This window comes from Thunnus albacares, chromosome 21 (genome assembly GCF_914725855.1).
Source record: "Thunnus albacares chromosome 21, fThuAlb1.1, whole genome shotgun sequence".
Classification (NCBI taxonomy): Eukaryota; Metazoa; Chordata; class Actinopteri; order Scombriformes; family Scombridae; genus Thunnus; species Thunnus albacares.
In genome coordinates, this window is record NC_058126.1 from 26,793,621 (window position 1) to 26,814,375 (window position 20,755).

General features: G+C 38.8%; 1 protein-coding gene across 4 annotated transcripts in view; it reads left to right on the plus strand.

Annotated features, from left to right (window-relative positions):
• The first annotated feature begins 352 nt into the window (after nt 1-352).
• The window catches only part of LOC122972904 (palmdelphin-like), a 33,353-nt gene continuing 12,950 nt past the window's right edge, over nt 353-20,755 (plus strand). Inside the window, exons 1-3 of one of the 4 annotated variants that reach the window (XM_044340317.1) lie at nt 353-505; nt 16,356-16,406; nt 20,114-20,194. In XM_044340317.1, coding sequence (XP_044196252.1) covers nt 16,362-16,406; nt 20,114-20,194 — 126 coding nt within the window. In that variant the 5' untranslated portion in view covers nt 353-505; nt 16,356-16,361. Of the gene's footprint in view, nt 506-12,461; nt 12,591-16,355; nt 16,407-17,219; nt 17,520-18,709; nt 19,410-20,113; nt 20,195-20,755 lie in introns of those variants that run through there. The other 3 variants (XM_044340318.1, XM_044340319.1, XM_044340320.1) reach the window with 3 other exon arrangements.

Sequence of the window (20,755 nt, forward strand, 5' to 3'; positions counted from 1 at the left end):
CACATATCTACCATTCATCCCAGATCACATGAATGTTTTTTTGTTGCCAATAGGAAAAACAAAAAATTACCAGCCTCATCATATAAGATTCAGTGTCTCTGTATGAGAGATGAACAAATGTGGACACAGGCGTGTAAGGATATCAAATAACATATTTGTAGGTTTGTACTTTTGTATATTGTGGTATATTTATGCATCAATATATACTGGTATTGAGGTGTGTGTGTGTGTGCACACATTTGTGGAGCAATTGTTTGGCAGAGGTATTCCAGGCACATGGTTGGGCTCAGTGACAGACTCGCAGGGAGCAGATAAAGACAGAGAGAGAGAGAGAGAGGGAGAGAAGGGGAGGGAGTCTTCCCAGTAAGTCTGAATCTCTCTCAACCTACACACTCTCCTGACACAACCCTGGGCTCAGTAATGTTGGATACACTGCGAGAGTGAGCTCTGCCTTCCACACACGCTCTGCTATCACCTGCTCGAGGACACGCACAACACACACTCGGTGAGTAGATCTCAGTATCACCGTTACTGTTTGCATTTGCCTCTTCCAAACTACTGAAGAGCATCTGTTTGAAGCTGAGAGGCTTTCACAGGGTAGATACTCTTGTCAGATCACAGATTACTGTGCACAGATATCACTACACACTGTGCATAGTTTCTACCATAAGTCAGTTATCCAGAGCTAACTTCTTGTTGTTGGTAAGGAGCTAAAATGAGCCACGAGGGTCTCTTGATTCTATAATCTTTTAATTCCTTTAAGCTGTCGGCTGTTTGCAACGTCCCAGCGGGGGTCTGGCTTTAACTAAGAAGTACTTTTACTCACAGATGGACACACACACACAGGTGAAGAGTGACTGAGGAGTCACAAAGGCATCTCATCATATTTCCATGCTCTTCATCACGTTTAAAACACAAAAATTAACATTTTAAAAAACTGCTAGGCTTGCAGGAAAAATGCATATATGTGGGTGTAATTTATGTATATACAGACACACACATGCACTCCTGCATACAGTACATGTTGTGCATGGCTGCCTGCAGAGAACCAGTCACCCTGCACCCTTCCCTTACCACTCATCTCAGTCTGATCAACATTTCATCACATGAGGCAGCACTTGGGGGGGAAGACACTAACGAAGTAGAGAGCTTGTTTTCACACCTTTAGCAGAATCTGAAATCACAGTTCAGCTTCAGAGATTTAGCTGCATAATCCATAATTTCCCTCCAGATAAAAAAATAATTCAACATTTAGGAAAATGTTCATATCACTTTGTTTCGGAGAGTTATTAGAAAATTCATTCATTCAGTCATTCAAACCTTTATTTGGACAGGGTAGGCCATTGAGAGTAGGCTCTCTTCACAAGGATGCCCTAATTACAATACAAATATAAAATATGAGAAACAATATACATAATCAGCAAATATAAAAAGCAATCAGGATAGATAAGCAATATAAAATATAATTAACAATAAAAGCATTATATAAAAGCAATAAAACAAATCATATGAAAACATTATGAAAATTAAAAGCCCTATGTCAGCTAAAAGATATTTAAAATGATTAAATGGATTAGCTCATCCAATTGTATTATCTTCTGTAACTTGTTCCACTTGTGTGGAGTGTAATATTTAAAAGCCAGTTTCCCAGTCTCAGTGCTAACGCATTGATTTTCATGAACCAAACAGTCTTGGGACCTAGAGCAGTGTGAAATTGAACAATAGTTAATAAGACATGTCAGGTACCCAGGAATTTTGCCAAGGAGAGCTTCGTATATAAATAGAACGCATGGCCATTCTATTCTCCCTGCCAATGACTGCCACCCAACTTTCCGATATAGAATGCAATGAGTTCTAAAACCATCCCCAGTTGTGAACCTTAGGGCGGAATGATAGACTGCATCGAGAAGTTTAAGAGTAGAAGCAGGATAGTGCATATAAATTACACAACCATAGTCCATCACAGATAAAAAGACTGACTGAACAATTTGCTTTCTATGATTCTGGATAATACATGCCTTATTTCTATAAAAGAATGCCAGTTTTGTTTTCAAAGACTCAATATGTTTTTTGAAGTACAACTTGTAACCAGAAACCAAGGTATATATAAGAGGATACTCTTTCAATTGGTGTACCATTAAGAGTTGTACCGCACAGAATCAATATGCAAGGTCTGAACCACCTGGGCAACTGAAGGCACTATTAAATAGATAATAGCGTCGTCTGCGTATAGATGAATTGTGCTGTTTTTCACTTTTTTCACCTAATTCATGTATGAAAATAGTGTATAAAAGTGGACCTAAAATGGGACCCTGTGGCACACCTTTTTTAACACTTCTAAAGCTTGACACATAGCCATAAGACACAACAGCTTGAGTTCTACCACTGATAAAACCCAATAACTAGTACCTTTCCAGTAGTATTTTAACACTAACACAAACACTTACAGCCAATACTTATTGGCAAGAGGGGCGCAGCTGATATAGCCTGATGCTGAGGTGAGCAGAGCCATGGATTATAGATGAGATGGCTGGGGAACAGAAATAGAAAGGAGGCCAGTACAAGGCTTAAAAGTGGAAAATTATATGTTAGCAACCAATTATGGAGGGTAGCAGCCACCAGCAGTAGGGCTCGGGCATTTGCACGTCAGGGCTCCAACCGGGAGCATTGATATGGTTTTAGTAGAGGTGACCCACAGAAAAGGACATCAAGCAACGAGACTTACCGGCACAAGCCCAACAAGTGGACCCGCTGCGGAAATTAGGCTTCAGTTGGTAGTTGGTAGCATCTTGACACCTGATATCTGCAGTCCTTGTTGACTAAGTTAGTTAGTTCCTATGCTAAAAACAATCCGGTGCTAGTAGCAAATCCACTTGCAGTAGGCTATCCTGACCTGGAAGCTTCTAATTTCAAATCCAAGCATCCAATAACTAAAATCTTTTACCCTGTTAAAACATATTGATAAAACAACCAAGATCTAAAAAGTGGAGCATAAAATGTGGCTTAAAACTACATAAAAATGTCAATTTATGACAGAGCTTGTGACAAACACACAGAACACAACGCATGCACAGTGAGGATTTATGCCATTATCATGTATGTGTTTTAAGTACAGAGGTTGAGCTGGGTGGGAATTAGCCTAGCTTAGCATAAAAACTGAGAGCAGGGGGAAACAATTAGCCTGGCTCTGTCTGGAACTATTGCTTGTTGAACTACTGCCATGCACATTCTTGTTATTACAGTGAGGTTGTCAGCTTTGGTTCAACCGTGCCTGCACAGAGACTTACAGTATACTAAAACCTCTGCACACATTGTATCTGGCAACCTGCACCATAGCCTAAGACACTACACAGAAGTGTGTAGTGGGTGGATAGATACACTGACTTTCATCAAGAGATAGCTCCAACATATAACTACATACTGTCATTTTTACATGCAGATTAAATAAACAATGTTAATTTGAGCGTTTCTGATGTCTTGGTAGGTTTAGACAAAGCCAACTATTTGATTCCCCCTGCTTCCAGTCTTTATGCTGGGTTAGGCTAACCACATCCTGACTCCAGCTCCACACTTTAAACAATCAGACATTGATATCAATCTTCTCATCTCACTGTCCGAAAGTAAGTGAGTAAGTGTATCTTCCAAAACGTTTAACAATTTTTTTTTTAACTTCTTGAGTAAATAGCATTTTGGTAATATCTGGTCATATTCCATATTTTTTATTATTGTCATCAAATCCAAACCCAAACCAACAACTAATAAATTTTACTAACATGTATTATGGTTTATTGATTACACATCCTGCTGCCAGAAATACTTCTTATGGCTATGGTTCATGTCCCTTTTTTTTCCTGATGTACAGCCCTATCAGATGGCCACAAGTTCCCCTTAATAGCACCCATTTGATAAATCGGATATATCCGTGTAGTTTTCTGATTCTATTTCATGAGACAAAACATTGACTGTGGTGGATTCATAGCTGCACATGTGAATCTATACAATCCTACTGTTATCAATGTTCAGGCATAGTTTATTGTTTTCAGTAAGTTCGGACAGCTTTGAATTTCTACTGCCTCCACATGGGGTGGAGGAAGCTTTCAACCATTTGTCCAGCACATTCGTTTAGATTTTTCTGCAAAATTACTGACTAGTTTTCCTGCACTCTCAACTGCAACACTTGGTGTTAAGGTGTTACAACTGAATCAGTGGGAAACAGGTGTGTTCTTGTGCAGTAAGCCTGTCATGGCTGGAAGGTCACGGGTTGTAGTCACAATAAATATAAAAGTAAATGAATAAATCAGCACTATGCCAATTTGTAACCCTATTTGTGTTTGGATTTTCCTCCTTAACACAAGTATGTGTACTTATTTTATATATCTTTTAAATCAAATTTATTTATTTTTTATTTTTTTTGCAAATTAGCTGAGCTTCTCTACAATATTTCTGAGTGCCAATGAATTAGGTACCCAAAATCATTGTCATTTGTGATTATTTGGCTGGTAGTGCTGGTAAAAATTCTGACTCTGAGGACTACATCTGAGTTTCACTGAAAGGCCACTTTAACTTTAGCAGACCATGCAGACTAGTGGAGGCCTCGGCTGTCAGCCTGTGTGCTGTTAATCCATCAGAGATCAGATTAAGGAAGGGGAGGCAGGGATTAGAAGTCAAGAGGACCTTGGCTGAATGGCCAGACAGACAGGGAGGTATTGAGGTCATGTCACTGGGACTGGAGGCTGGCAAAGATCATGGACAGAGGGAGAGAAAGACCTGAGGGATTTTTCCTAAACTCTATAGGCAGAGCAATGTGTTACAGAAGTGTTGTGAATGAGGAAGACTTTGAATGTAAAAGTGCAGAACCTACAGAAGTATGGGTATATATTCAAACTAGTCATGTCAAGAGTGTTTATTAGAACTCATGATCATTGTCATTTGACATGGTGAGAACTGACAGAACTTAAATGGCACCGCCATGCAAGTAGTTTTTTTTTTTCTTCACACAACTACTTCTGTCACTTTTCATGAGTGCAAAACCATGAATGCCTCTGAGGAGAGACTGTCCTGAAGTGGGTGCCCATTATTTTTATGATTCAGTGGGATACAGCCCCTAGGATGTCAGACAATATGTCTTAGTTAGGAGTTAGTTTCTATATCTTTCTTTCAACCCATATTGAGTTATTCTGATTACTATAAATTATCGTACATTTCATCTAACATGTACACTAGTTTTACATCAAAACCATGCTTCTAAATGTAGCCAACTGGTTGTCCAAAACATTTCAGCAGCTCTCTCCACTTTGTTTGGAATATACTGAGAAGTAGCTTTTCAGGAGGAGGGGTGAGAAGTGATAGACTACAAGGCGACAAGCTTTGGAAAATGCCCAAACAGCTTGTGCAGGCCAGTGACTGTACTTTTGGCTAATTAGGGACTGTAATTACTTTAACTACCAGTGCTGAAATGGCACCTACAGAACCATGTTGGCTTCCTTGGCTTTGTCCCTCAGTAGCCTGTGCCCATTGCATTCATCACCAACTCTCATTTCCCCATGGTGTTTCTGCTCAGTAAGGTCATTACATCTCTTCTAGTGAAACTTCCTGGGTTTATTGATGTGACCAGATGATTCTCAATACACAAGACCAAGAATAAATTGAGAGAGACTGCTATACTAAAAATAAAGATTTTATTTACAAAACATTAAAGGAGACCTACTGTGCTCATTTCCAGCTCTATATTTTTATTCTACTTCACTAGAGTAGCTTTGCATGATTCACAGTTCAAAAAACTACTTATTTATCTTATACTAGCCCTCTGCAGCCCCACAGTTCAGTCTGTCTCTAACAGACAGTCTTAGCTCCTGTCTCTTTAAGGCTCCCCTCATGATGACCCCACTCTGTTCTGATTGGCCAACTTTCCAGAAGCCAGCTGAGGGGCAGCTGTATCAGAATTGTGTTAAGTTACTGCTGATGCAAACCCAACATTTCCTGCTTTACTGCTTCATATTAAAAGCTTTTCAATGACTAAATAGCCGGGGACTTTTATTGTGAAGAATTTAAAGGAAATGAAATGTATCCCTCACGGAATTAGCAGTGCTTCATTAGCAACACTAAAAACAGGTCGACATAACAACATATGGAGAAATTCGGAGCTATTTGTGCAATGGATCAGTTAGAAATAATGCATGGAGGAATAATACAAGTAGAAACAGCCACAGTGATGATGACATTTGATGAAGAGCTGCAGATGACCAACATACCTCCAACAGGTAAACTACTTATTTTACTTTGCAGTTATGGAGTCATGGCTTGGCATGACTACCCCCAAAACAATGGAAAAATGCCATAGAGTTGGCATGGAGCAGATGACCATATAAAGAAATCCATCACAAGCCGACGTTTGTTTTAAAGTAGAAGAAAACTATGGAAACTGAGTGCTCAGAGCAATCTATACTTTTTGCTCACAGGGATTACTTCTATGTACATTTACTGCAATATTTGACACATTGGCCATAATGAACATCCGTCATTGTAACATTATATATGTGACTGAAAATAAGGAAAAGCAAAATAGGTCCCTTTTAAATAAAAGACTTTTCTTAGATAGCAGCAAGGCATTTTCAATAGAAGGCCTAGATGCAGGTCATAATAAAGGACAGATGGAATCAACTCTTACATTAAGTACATAAATCAAATAAATATTAAATAAACCAGCAAAGAAAATAAACAATGTGGGGCTAGACTGAACTGTCAGGGAGGTTAGTTTACGGAAATTGTAGGCAAATTATGAATATCACTACACACGAACCAATTTGAATAAAAAATGCTCTACAACACTGCAAATTTACCTACTCACAGCAAGCTAAGGAGACTTAAACTACACAATAAAGCATACATGCAATATGGCTACTCTACCACTCACTCCAAGTCTTAGTTCCTCACCAAACCATGAAGAATCTAAGTACAAATGTTTAATTTAATACTATGAGTGGGTCCTAGTGCTAGAATGCCTGTTACCTTCCCTTCCACAATGATATAAGCTATAGCAGTCTGAAGTCTGCGCCTTCAGACTGTCCCAGTTCAGTCCCTATGTCCAGATATATCCAGATTGTGTCAAAATATAGTTGTTTTGAACCGCACCTCTCACTTGGCATCGTAGGCTGCAGTTGTGCACGTTTGACCACGTGGTCATGTGATTGACAGGTGTGAAGGGTTTTCTTCCCACCATCAGCTCTCTTTCAAGATCACTACGTCACCTGCTGCAAACACACATGTCCTGCTCACAGTGTCAGGCTGCTCCAGCTGTGAGCCAAGCGGCTTCTCTATTTTCAGCAGTGCGGGATCAGACTGCCATGGTGTCAACAGGTGGACAAGCTAACCAGCAGCATGACCTTCAGTAGCCTCTTCTTCTTCCTTCACTTGAAGGGGTTTCCCCAATGCATGATTTTCTTCCTTATTGAATGTGCTGTTGAACCTCAAACTTATACACAAAAATTAAACTGCACCGCTCACCATGTTGATTGGGATGAAGCTGCATGTCACCCACTGCAGCAGTATCACTCATTCATGTGGTTTTAATATTTTACTAGGACAAGAGTGAAGTTCAAGACATCAGGCATGAGCAATATTAGGGTGATGCTACACAGACAATACTTGATTTATTTGTTAAATTTGTATTTTGGTTAATCTTCTTAGGGGAACTGTTAATAATACAAAGGTCATATGACACCAACCTTTAAGGAGTTTGACCAATACTAGATTTTTGACATGGTTACTGATATTTTTATTTGAGAAGATCCAATAACTATTAAATCACAAAAACTACTTAGGGGAAAGGTTAGAGAAAGAACTTGGTCATGATTAAAAGAACTACTTGGTTACAGTGAGGGAATGACTGAGGTCCACTTGACCTCAGTCATTTCCCCAACCTTAAATTCTTGTTAAGGAAAGAACATGGTTACAAGAAAACAACAATGACTGTAGAAATCAGGAAAGTAACAGTGGGCTCCCATGTCATGCTACTCATGTCTTTGTGTCTGACCAACATCAATCAAAATTCACCTGTTTGCTGGAGGTCCTTGTCAGATAAAAACAATCATAGGCTAAGTTTCAAGTTTATCTGTAAAGCACATTATCATATAAAAGCAATTTAAAGTGCTTTACAGAGTGATAACAGCAGAAAATAGGTTATAACATAAATAAGACAGCATGAATACATGAACACCAATACACACACTCACAAAACTAATTAAAGCTAAACTAAATGGCTTAGAAGATAGAGAAGATAGCGTTTGTGCAAACCTCAATTAGCAGGTAGGATGTTCTGAGTTGTATGTGCTTTAAGACTGAAAGCTTTTTGATTGCATTCTGGGGATTTAGAGTAAATGGCTGGCCTGTTACCTGAAAAATTTGCCAAGCTGATAAACTGGGAGCATGTTAGATATTTAATGTGGAGCCAGACCATTCTGTGCTTTGTAGATCAGGAGCCAAACCTGTCCATCCTGTAATGAACAAGTAACTAGGGATGTTTGAGAATTGCAGTGATATGATTCAACTCTTTGGTCCTAGTCAAGGTACGGTACAGTGAAAAGGGCGTTACAATAATCTATTCTTCATTTTCTATTACTGCCATTTAGGAGCTGTGACCAAAAAAGTCTTGGTTTTATTCTTTGATGACACATTTTAAAGTGTTTCTAACTACATAATTCCCAACAGTCATATTGACAACTCTCTGGGGTGAATGGTATATTCTAGTGGGAAATGCATATCTTCCAACCTCTCTGTGTGACATGAATGCTGTGCCTGGGTTAGCCACGTGTGGGTGAAAGGCTGATTTTAGTCGGTATGTGTGTGGGTGTGTGTGGGGGCTGAGCATTAATGTGTAAAAATATAAGCGCCTACTTGCATTCAATATGGTATTTAGAACAGGCTTGACTACAGTTCATCTGATCCCTCCATCAGTGTTCCTCCCCCACTCCCCTAACAACATTGTGGACTCTTTCAAGGACATTTGCATCAATCCTCCCTACACACTGTGCATAGTATAGTTTTTGATTTTGTGTTGGGACCATATTCATAGTAGTTTTACTGTTTGACCTTGTCCTGGTGTGGTAATACATGTCAATGTGTTGACTCATCTGATTATGTTCATGTGTGGGTTCTGAAATCTCTAGAATCTGTAATCTATGTGTTGCCTTCTGAACAATTACAATAACAGGTTTGACCCAGAGGGTCAGCGACAGTGACCATATTACACATAAAATGGAAAATGTCCTGTCACATTATCTAGGAAAAACAAGGGCAGGATTAATGCTAGTAGTAGGTGTCACATTTTTAGATTTTATCATCTGGAGTCAGTTAAGGTTAACTTCTTTTGGCAAAACTTCAAAATAAAATATGAAACTGTTGGATGCTATATGGCGAATATACACAGCAAGCCACTGCCTGTAGGCTCAACCAACCAGTGGCGAGTCTGTCGATATCTAAACAATCCACCATCAGCTGACGGCACACTCCATTTTCCAGCCCTGTAAGCTCTAGCTAGACAGCAGTTGAATGGTGACAGACTAAAGGCTAATAGCAGGGGACTATAAACAATAGCTTGAATCCCTCAGTTATACCTTTAAGCACATCCAATCAGTATTTTAAGGTCATCATTTTAATCAGGATGTCTGGAGTATTCAGAGCTAAGTATCAGCTCGTCCTGGAATTTAAGCAAGATATAGAAATGATGAGCTTATAAGAGTACAATATGTGACATGGTGTGTATCTAGTTGTAGTATTTGAATTACAGTTACATTATTCTCAGACTTGCCAAAGTTCTTGGTTTTTGCCGCTGCTGCTCTAGTACTGGGGGAACTACTGGGATTTTGAGCTGGGAGTAATGTGCTGACTGGAACAGGAGAGCAAGACAGTGGTTGCACAACACTGATCCAGCCACATATGGAGTTCAGTCCTACAGCCTCACCTGTAAGAAAAGAAAGTAAAACAAAATACTTGTTCTTTTCTGTTCAGTTTGTTTGTATTCATTCTATCAGGGTAAAATTTTTAGGAGTAAATAAGAAGACATATCTTTATCTCTATATCTGTTTTTATTATAGGAGTGAAATTATACTTCTTATATGATGGCCCAGGACAAACATTCATATGATGGCCCAGGACAAACCGTAATATACATTATATCATATGCAAATTAATCCTGGCCAAATACTGCTAGCTACATAGGTAATTGTTTATTTAAGATTTTAAATTTAAAAGGGGCCTATTATGAATATTTCCAGCGGCACATCTTTATTCTTTGACTCCAGTAGAGTAGCTTTGCATGATTCACAGTTAAAAAATCTCCTTATATACTGGCCCTTTAAGCAGCCCCTCAGTTCAGCCTCTGTCTCTAACAGGCAATCTTAGCTCCTGTCTCTTTAAGGCCCCCCTCCTTGTGAGCCCACTTTGTTCTGATTGGTCAGCTTTCCAGAAGCCTTCCAAAGGGCATCCATATCAGAGTCGTGTTAAGTTACTGCCGATGCAAACCCAACATTTCTTGCTTTACTGCTTCAAATTAAAAGCTTTTAAATGACTAAATATTGGAAGTGCAGAATTTACAGGAAATGAAACATGTTCCTCACCGAATTAGCAGAACTTTGTAGGTGGCGCTGAAAAACAGTTGACACAACAATATATGGAGATATTTGGAGCTCTTTGTCCAGCAGATAAATTAGAAACAATGCAAGGAGGAATAATCCAAGCAGACACAGCCATAGAGATGATGATGCTCGATGAAGAGCTACAGAAGACCAGTATACCTCAAACAACTAAACAACTTATTTTACTTTGCCCTGCTGTGTAATGGAAAAACACTCACAGAGTGCCAGCCCAACTTGAGTCATGGCTCAGCGTGACTACCCCCAGAACAATGGAAACATGCCATAATGTTAGTGGAGTGGTGCACGTAATTTGCGCGTTGTGCATGGAGCAGATGACCACATAAAGAAATCCATCATGGGCTGACATCAGCTGAGAGTAGAAAAAAACGTTGGAAACCGAATGTACAGAGCAGTCTGAAGCCGGAGCTTTTTGCCCACAGGGATTACTTCTACAGACGTTTACCTCATTATTTGATACTTTTAATACAAACATCCCACATTGTAACATTATATGTGACTGAAAATAAGGAAACGCATGATTGGTCCCCTTTAAAATGAAAACTGACAGGCAACAAATGTTAAAATTTCAAAATGGGCATACTGTCTTCTTCTGATCCTAGTGTGCAGTTGGGCAGCAGAGTTCTGAATCAATTCTAATTGAGATTAGATAAAACTTTTGAGAATTGTAAATAGATTATCTCAGTAAATGTGATCTTATACAAACAGATGAACTTTGAAGCCCTTAAAAGTTGTGTTGAAGTAAAATACAAAGTTCTTACAAATAATTAGAGCAGGTCAGTTACACAGTAAAGCCCAGTTGAAATAGAAGTGTGTTCTTTCTTGATAACCCCATTTTTCAGCCAAATTTTCTAATTACAAGTTCTAATATCTTAAATATTATTAGGAACAGCATTAGTTATAGGTCTTATATAATATGACTAATATCAATTCTTCTGTATTTTAATATTAATTTGTGGCACTCACTGGAGCATAGAGTTCCACAGTATGGTTTATTGGATAGAACAAGTCGCTAGAGAATAGGCCTATTTGACCCTCTTCCCAGGTAATCCTGGAAAGACACATAATAAGCATGGACCATGGCAGTTTGATAGCTGATATTGAAAATACTGCTGTTTATCAGTTTATCAGTATCTCTTGTCAATATGTTAAATTTCATGATTCCTGCGCATCCCGGTAGCCTAGTGGTTAACATGCATGCCACATAAGTGCAACGTGCAGTTTGATTCTGGAAGCAGATATTTGTTGCATGTTGTTCCCTGTCTCTTTCCATCCCCTAGTTTCCTCTCTACTATTGCTATAGTAAAAGCATGAAATGTCCCAAAAATATAAAAATTCATGTTTCTATAGAACAATGATTCCCACCTCTTGTTTAATTTAATGACAAATACAAAAGTATGAGACAGAGGCCTTTTTTACACCATAGATTCATGTATTTCAATTATCTTGACAAGGAGATGCTGAAAATGCCACACATACCACCTTTGATGGAGTCAAAGTGAACTCTGCCACCTTTTCATTGTACTGCACCCATGTATCCCCTCTGATATAATGAGGAAGCAAGTAGTGGTGAACACGGACAGGATGACATTTACCCGGCTCAGGTGCTACTAGTAGTGTGAACACTAGTGCCACATAAACATGTCCCTGCTTATTTGTCACTGAGGATCACGTTACCTCCTACAGTATGTATTTCCAGCAGCTTGCCATTTCCCTGCCAGTCAACTAAGCCAGTATTCAACGTGTGCTGAGCTAAATCCCCCATAAGTGCTGACCTTTATAATAGCAGAATACATCAGTGTGTGTGTGTGTGTGTGTGTGTGTGTGTGTGTGTGTGTGTAAAACAGATTACAGTATAGATCAATGGAGGAATCAATGGATGAGTAGACTGTAAAGGACATATGCTCATCGTGAAAACATTCTGCAAACATAGCTAAGTTGGTAAGTAAAACCAACAAGTAAGTATAAAACATTCCAGTGGTGAACTAGATATAGGCTATATCCCAGTGACTGAACTTTTGCTTCTCTATGTGTTGGATCTAATTCAATATTTTGGTGGAACATTGCTTACTTTATATTATATTATTCATTTATGTGGCAGGGACAATGTTCACTGATGAACAAAAAGTAAACCTAGAAGGGTCATTTCCATCAGGTGTCCCTGGCCAGATGTGAAAAAAAGAATAAAACAACAAATATATACACAACATAACAAATGTCAAAAGATGATGAATATAAATATTTATTACAGTAAACATATAGAACTATACACATCCACCAATAAATTAAAGTCAAGTGTCTCTAAATTAGCAATCATGAAATGGAAACTATATATTGCTCAAGCAGGAAATAAATGAACTCTAATAGGAATAACACAGTAAAATATAAAAGGATAAATAAAGTATAGTAAAATATTTTCGTTTTAAAATGTAATTATTCATCATCACCAAAAGACACAGTAAGTAAACCGACCGACGGACCTATATCTGATATTAGTATCAGCTTTGGTGCATCTCTAATCTTCAAGTGGAACAATATACAGGACTGTAAACAACTTGTCAAAATAATATACATACATACACACACACACACACACACACACACACACACACACACACACATATATATATATCATGGGTTGCTGCTTTTATTCTGACAAGTGGTCAGAGGGACTCCATGGTCTCTTATTTGAACAGCCTTGACATCAGAGGTGTGTGCTCACTTGCTTGGCCAGGCCTGCTAGGGCTAAACTGTGTGTTTGCTGCTGATGTGTTTACAAGGCAATGAAAAGAGTCAGCCCTCTGTGGTTTATTTATAACTCCAAAAAATTCACATCTTAATAAACAAGCTCACAAACAGCTGATGTTGGCATTTGGGATTGTTGGCATTTGGAATTGCTACTCAAAGATGCTTAAATGATGTTACAGACATGTTGCTGAGCTTCCTCTGAGAAAATATAGCTCAGAGTTCAAGGTATACTCATGTTCATCATTGAAATCATGGAAATTTCAGTGCTCTTATTTTTTATTTATATAGCGCAAAATCACAACAAGTCATCTCGGGGCACTTTTCACATAGGGCAGGTCTAGACCGTACTCTTTATGAAATAAGATATAAATACCCATAAAATAAAACTACACATAATAAAAATGTATTTCTCTAGTAATAAAAACTGGGCAATGGGGATAGGGAAGAGGCAAAATGATGAAATGATGAAAAGTCAGAGAATCACCACAGTGATTAAAATTGATCCTGAGGGAATCATGAATGTATGAACCAAATTTCATGGCAGTTCATTCAGTGATGGCAAGACATTTCACCAAAACCCAGAAATGTCAAACTCATTTTGGTGCTGGCAGAAAAGTCGGGGAATCAAAGTCAGTGCGATTCATCATCTGAGGACCATGAATGTCTGTACACAATTTAATGACAATCCATCAAATAGGTGTTGAGGTATTTCTGTTTGGACCAACAGATCTTGCCATCCACAGAGCCTCACTGTTAGTGTAGATAGAAAACATTAACATTAACTATTAGATTAAGACAAGGCACAAACTCTAGTGTCCTGCATAAAGGTGGGCCAAATTACATACTCATCCACCACCCTGACCTCCACAGCCTTACTTTTTGGATACACTACTTCCTGCACTGGTACTGAATGGAAATGTCACACTGGATAACAAATGCTCTCAGGAACAGATGGATCTAGTTTGGGGTCTCTGGTGATTAGAGGGTTGATGTGGTGGACACTGACTTAACCGTAAATATCACCTGTTGCAATCAAATGACAAATGTTCAGGCGGAGGACTGAAGTTGTGCTTATATTGGCTGACTGACTTCAGCTGTTTCTAATATGCCTCACAGTCATCGGCCAATTAACAGATGTCTGCGAAAACAAAACAAAAAAATCATTCTTTTTTATTCTCGGTAGAAAATGCAGTAGTTTAAAAGAGTTTCGGCATTTCAATGCATTTTGATGAAATTTCTAGCGAGAAATTTGCATTTTATTGTCACAATCTTTGTTCAGTGAATGTTTATGATGTTTAGTTTGTCAGTCCCAAATATTTTTTTAGGCTTTCTATCGTTGCTATGGTGGTTGCCGTGGATGCAGCTGAATCACAGAAACCACATAGTTGCATGCTGTTTGAATCATTGTCTTTGCGTTGCATAGGTATCTGAGCTGTTATGTGTGTTATTTTATGTAACTGTTTGATGATGTTCTTTAAATAGAAAACATAAATTGTAGAGCACCCCAGAAGTATTTCCTCACTGTCACTGTGTTAAGGTTTTCTTTTAATGATATCTTTAACATTTCTCAATACAAAAGTCCTTGATAACTCAACAATATGATAGGTTAAAGTTAAAGCCATCATTTTTAATTATTTCTCCTTCGATTCTGAGAAATAAAGTTAGAAATTAAGTTAATGTGGGCCAACGTAGCTATTACACATCTTGATGTGAGATTGGGTTGTCTCCTCTCAAAGAGCACTATAGGATGTCGCTGTCCTGTCTGCAGAGGGTTGGAGTGCATCTTAATCTTCAGTCATCATTCTGTTCTCCACCGACTGTTCTCCATCACTGTTGTATTTTATTACACACAGCTCTAACAGAGCCATGTTACATTCCCTACAGTTGTGCCATTCCAGGGCTAAATCAATCATCCATCTGACATGTGACACAGACATGATACCTCTATCTCTCTGTCTGTCTCTGCTCCTGTCACGGCTGATATACGCAAATCCATATTGTGTGTTATAATGTAGTGCAGTAAATCACTGATGGCAGGGACAAACACTGTTCTTAAGTTAAACTTTCACACAGTATGCTGCTAACCTTTTACCATGTGCTTCCAGTCACATTAAAGGTTTATGTAACTGTATACAGTACACCATGTCATTTTATAAAGATACAACAGAAAACATCATCACTCTCAACTCATCTTTTTGTGCACTACAATAAAACAACTTTCCTTTTTACAACAATCTGTCAAATTCCTTTGAGAATAAGTCTGACTAAATTTTATATTTTTCCTCTTGTCAACATCTCATGTGCTGAGCCAAACCAACAATGAACTGATCCTCTAAGTATTGTGTGTGTATCCAAAGCCTGATATATATTATTCCTCTGTGACATAGAGCTCCATTGTTGTGCAAGAACTACACATCAATGAGCCACACTGTTGCACTACACAATGAACACACACACTGTGGTTTATTTGGACTCAGACACTGTCCTGCTGCCCAAATACTCAATGTGGATTGATCCACCACTGAAAAAAAATCCCCAACAAATGGTAAAAGCTACAGTGACCAGTTGTTTCAGAATATAATTGAGCCTTTTAAAAACTAAAAGTACATATTTGTGAGAAGTTTTTTTAAGATTTACATCTTAATAAAGTGGTCTACAGACAGGGTGGAGTCTGAAAGTATGGAGAAAGATTGCAAACACTTATGTTTTATTAAGCACACACACACAAACATGAACACACACACACATTGCAAAGTACCAAAAAAAACATTCAGTTGGGAAAAGGGATTGAAGATTATTTTCTCTCTTGGACCTGCATAGTGTTTTATACTCTGAATGAGGAACTGAGCTGTAGTGCCAGAAAAAGACTGAACTTTTGTTAGTGAAGTTGAAGTTATGAGCCTCTTTCAGATTTCTCTTCCAAACTATTTACTGTCATGTGCTCTGTCTGTTCTGCAGCCCATCATGGAGGAGGCTGACCTGCTGAAGGAGAGGCTCCAGGCAATCACGGTAAGGACCAGCCTTTGTGCCTCTGGTATTATCAGGAGGGAGCTAAGCTCCATGTAATTGCAGATTTTATGAGTTCTGCCTAAATTGGCGTTCTTATTGTTTTGGGATTCTTTCTATTTTTAAGTGAATATATTTTAATTTCCATCGAGGGACTTAATACCAGTTGAAATATTTCTCCCACTCTTAAGCTTCTTAAACCTTCTCAAATCAACACTTAGATTTGCAGTCGGTTTTCAGGCTGCAGGTATGATTTGTCTGTTAAATCCAGATTACTTTGCTCAGGTAGTGTTTATTTGCAGTGTCTGCACTGGTTGCATGTTTTAACGGGTGTGTTTTTCTCATTCTAGTCTACAAATTATGTTCACATGCAAACATTTTGTGACAAAAAACATCTTAACATAATTAACAGGGGATAAAGCTGTTTTATCCAATATGGAAAACAACCAGCAAACTGTCTGAGGAGGAGTAGCAGTGCATCCTCCAGGTCTTTAAGCCAGTGCAAGGTCTAGTGGTGCAGAACTCCTCCATCACAACAGATGGAGCCACCATATAAGTGGCAGAGGAGAAACAGCCATACTGCTTTCAAACCACCTATAAGGTGGTCTAAATCTGGTTTTGCAAAAGACAGCTTTCAAATGCTGTCTGATTTCCCTCTAACTTCTTATTTCTAGATGATTCTAGCTACATAACTAACTGCATCCCAGTGATTCACTGCTGTGATATTTAGTGGAGAGTCTGAACAGGATGTCATGATGCAGCACTGAAACAGGAGAATAAAAATAAAAAAAGTGTGGGTGTGTAGTTGCAGGATGGCAGAGCTGTAGAGGCAAACCTTCACAGTTCTGTCTGTGGATATGCAGGTCAGTTCCCCTGACAGAGTACAGGGAGGCAGCATAGCTTTTATCTGTGGTAACAAGAGATTAACACAATTCAAGAAACATGAAGACAAACCGACAATTATTTAAGACGTACTTTTGGAGCTGCTAAGTAATTATCAACATTTCTGTATTATGGCAACATCTCCAATCTGCTGGTGAAATCTACAGCAGTTTTAATGTCCTGCTCGGAAGTTCACGTGCTGCACATCATGTTAAACTGACAGCTGGGCTGCAGGTAAATGCAACTGTTTAGTGGTTAGCTCGCCTGCTAACCACTGACTTCTGTCATAATGCAAGATAGCGTGATGTCAGCTCTGGTGTACTTGTTGGTGCCTTTTTTTAACGGTGCACATCCTGCTACAACACACTAACGCTTCTACACAGCATCAAGTTAGTTTGGTTAATTTGGTTGTACTGTTAGTTTGGTTTCCCACTGCAATATCCATTTTAAACAAGGCCAAATAGACTGTTGCTACTTTTTAATGCAGCTTTGCACACCTGCTCTTATTTATTTATGGAATTGTTGTCTTTTAATGTAATTTTATGTATTTATGGGTGTATGTTTTGATGTCTTTTGTAAGCAAGTGTTCCATTACTGGCAGCTGAGCTACAACATAAAAAGAATCACAGATATAGGTTCATGGCACACATTAGCTTTCTTGCTAATTATGTGTTGGTTTCTACAAATATGAACGCTGATCTTGTGTTGGGCCTTGGCTCATTGAATGAACAACCGTACAATCTGTCAGCTGGGGAAAAGTCCGTTTCCAGGAACGTTAGCTAATTAGCAGCACTCTGAACAGCAGTTAGCAGTAATTTCAGTCAGTTTAGAGCCTAAGTGGTGTGGCTTATTCTACAACAACACTGCTAACAAAATGTTGTCTGCTCTAACCTTGCGAGCAGTTAGCAACAAAAAACTGTTTACATTGTCTCTCAGTGCTCCTGCTGCTCAACTATCGATTAAACATTTTCACGCAGCGGCTTGGGAGGAAGGGGAGCATTCATCACGTATCTACAAAGACCTGTTTTTATTCCTTTTAATAATAAAATAATGTTAACAATACATTCAACTTTAAATAAACAACAGTAACAGCCATGCTAGCAACTCTGTGAGACTGCATACCAATGCTTAAAAGCTAATGCCAACATGCTAACATGCTCACATTGACATTGTTTAGCAGGCATACTATTTACCATGTTCACCATTTTAGTTGTATGTTAGCATGCTTACATTTTCTAATTACAACTAAAGACAAAGTATAGCTGAGGCTTGGAATGTCATTAGTTTTGTTGAAACTTTCACTAAAACAAAGTATTTATTTAAGAAAAGAGGATATAAGACAGCTTACAGTAAAGCAAAATGTCTCACTGGAGAACAGTTACTGATCCAGAACAGTAACAACAACAGTGTTCAGATCAAGTGTACTTTTTGAAACAATATAGCAGTGAAGCAAATAGAATTAAACAAATCATTAAAAGAAAATGGGACATATTGAAAAGTGACAGTTCTCTTAGAGAAACTCTTCCCGATGCCCCTACCATCAGCTTCAGAAGAGCCCCAACCATTAATGATAAACTTGTGAAGAATCCCATCTTCTGGGGAACATGGATATCTGTACCAGATTTCAATGCACTATCTGGATTGTTACTCAATTTCGTTGTACTCTGTGCAATGACAATAAAAGAATTCTATTCTATTCTAGTCTATTCATGGACGTCCATCTTAAAGTTGGCAAAACATTACACTCAAAACCAAAAAGGTCAACCTCATTATGGCATTAGAGGAAAGACAAGAGGATCACCAAAATCTTTAGGAGACATCATCAGGGGACCATCAATGTCTGAACCAAGGTTCATGGTAATCCATCTTTTAGAAGTAGAAATATTCCAGTCTGGACCAAATTGGTGGACAGACCAGCATTGGCATCCTTAAAGCCGTATGCAACTTGCATTGCTAAAAATAAAAGGGACAATGTAAACTGTTAACTATATTTTTGGGGGAATGCCGAAAAAGAGCACTGCAAAAAATGATTGGTGCAATGAAAAAATCTGCTGCTGCCTCCACTGCCTGGATGATAAATTCAGAACAGCATCATCTTAACTTCAGTCAGCTGCCCACAAGCAGGTGAGAGAGGGTGCTTTGTGGACTTTCATACACATCTGTAAACCCCACCCATCTAAGCAAACATGATGACTAACGAATGTCATTAGGTTGGCATCATTCTCCCAGTTACAGTACTCATCCTGGTGCCAGTTGTCTCTGTGAAATGGTTTTCATTGTCCAGATATTTCAGTAAACTGACATCAATGAGTTTGACAGAGTCAGACCCAGACAGAGACAGGACTATAAATACCAGCAGACGTCATCAGGGAGATCCCCTTTCACTGGGGCTTAGTACCACACTGATCCTGGATCCAGGAGCTAATTTTAGCCTATACAGTTACCCGCCTAAGTATGACATCTAGTAAGACAGGGCTTGTGTATTGATGCTGAGTTAATGATTAAAGCCATTAAGCAGTTTGTTTTGATTATCTAGGCAGGACAAATATGTGTCCACTATGACGATTGTCTTTTTGACTGGAGGTTTGTTCTTATTAGCAGGTAAAGTTCACGAGGTATAGTGAACAGGTGGACACACACACACACACACACACAAACAACAGGTAGGCTTGGTGAGGTCATGAAGGTTGTGTTGCTGGTTATTTATGGCTGTTGATGTCCGGCTGTCAGCTCAAGGCTGAAGCGTCAGCACTGGAGGACAACAGGTGGAATAGTTTCCATGCTGTAAAGTATTCACATGTAAACATGTGTTTGAATTTCTCCCACAGGACAAAAGAAGAATCCAGGAAGACATTGCCAAGAAAAGGAGACAGATCGAGGAAGAGAAACTAAAACTCCAGTACATAAAGGTAATTTTAAATAACAGTGAGGGAACAAACATCCAGGAGAATATGTCATGCACCAGATGTGTCAACATGTGGTTTGAACCTCTTAATCCATCGGATGAGGAACACAAAAGTAGAAATCTGTAGGCAGACACTGAACACAGACTGTAAAGACTCCCAGGAGGAATTCCAGGATGAAGATGTTGTGATTTCATGTACTGTCTCAAAGCTAATAACACAGCAACAATCTCAGTTTCATTTCTGAGCTCGGACACAAACTCTCCCCTCTAGAGTACTAGAAGCAAGGCCAGACCTTCATTTCACAGATATTAACTGGGGTCCCTTCACAGCAGCAGAACCATTACATAACTTGTAATATTGCTGTTCTACCTACAGCTGTTTCACTCCAACACAGATGAAAGTGTTAGCATTTTCATCTTTCAGAGTTAACTTTGACTCCTGAAATTGTGTGTTATAATGTGCGGCTGTTTTAGAGAGGGATGGGACTGGCCACTCATTCTGGAAATATTGTTTGTAATCTAAGCAGCAGAGAAGAGGAGATGCTGCTTGGCTGCAGTGAGTAGA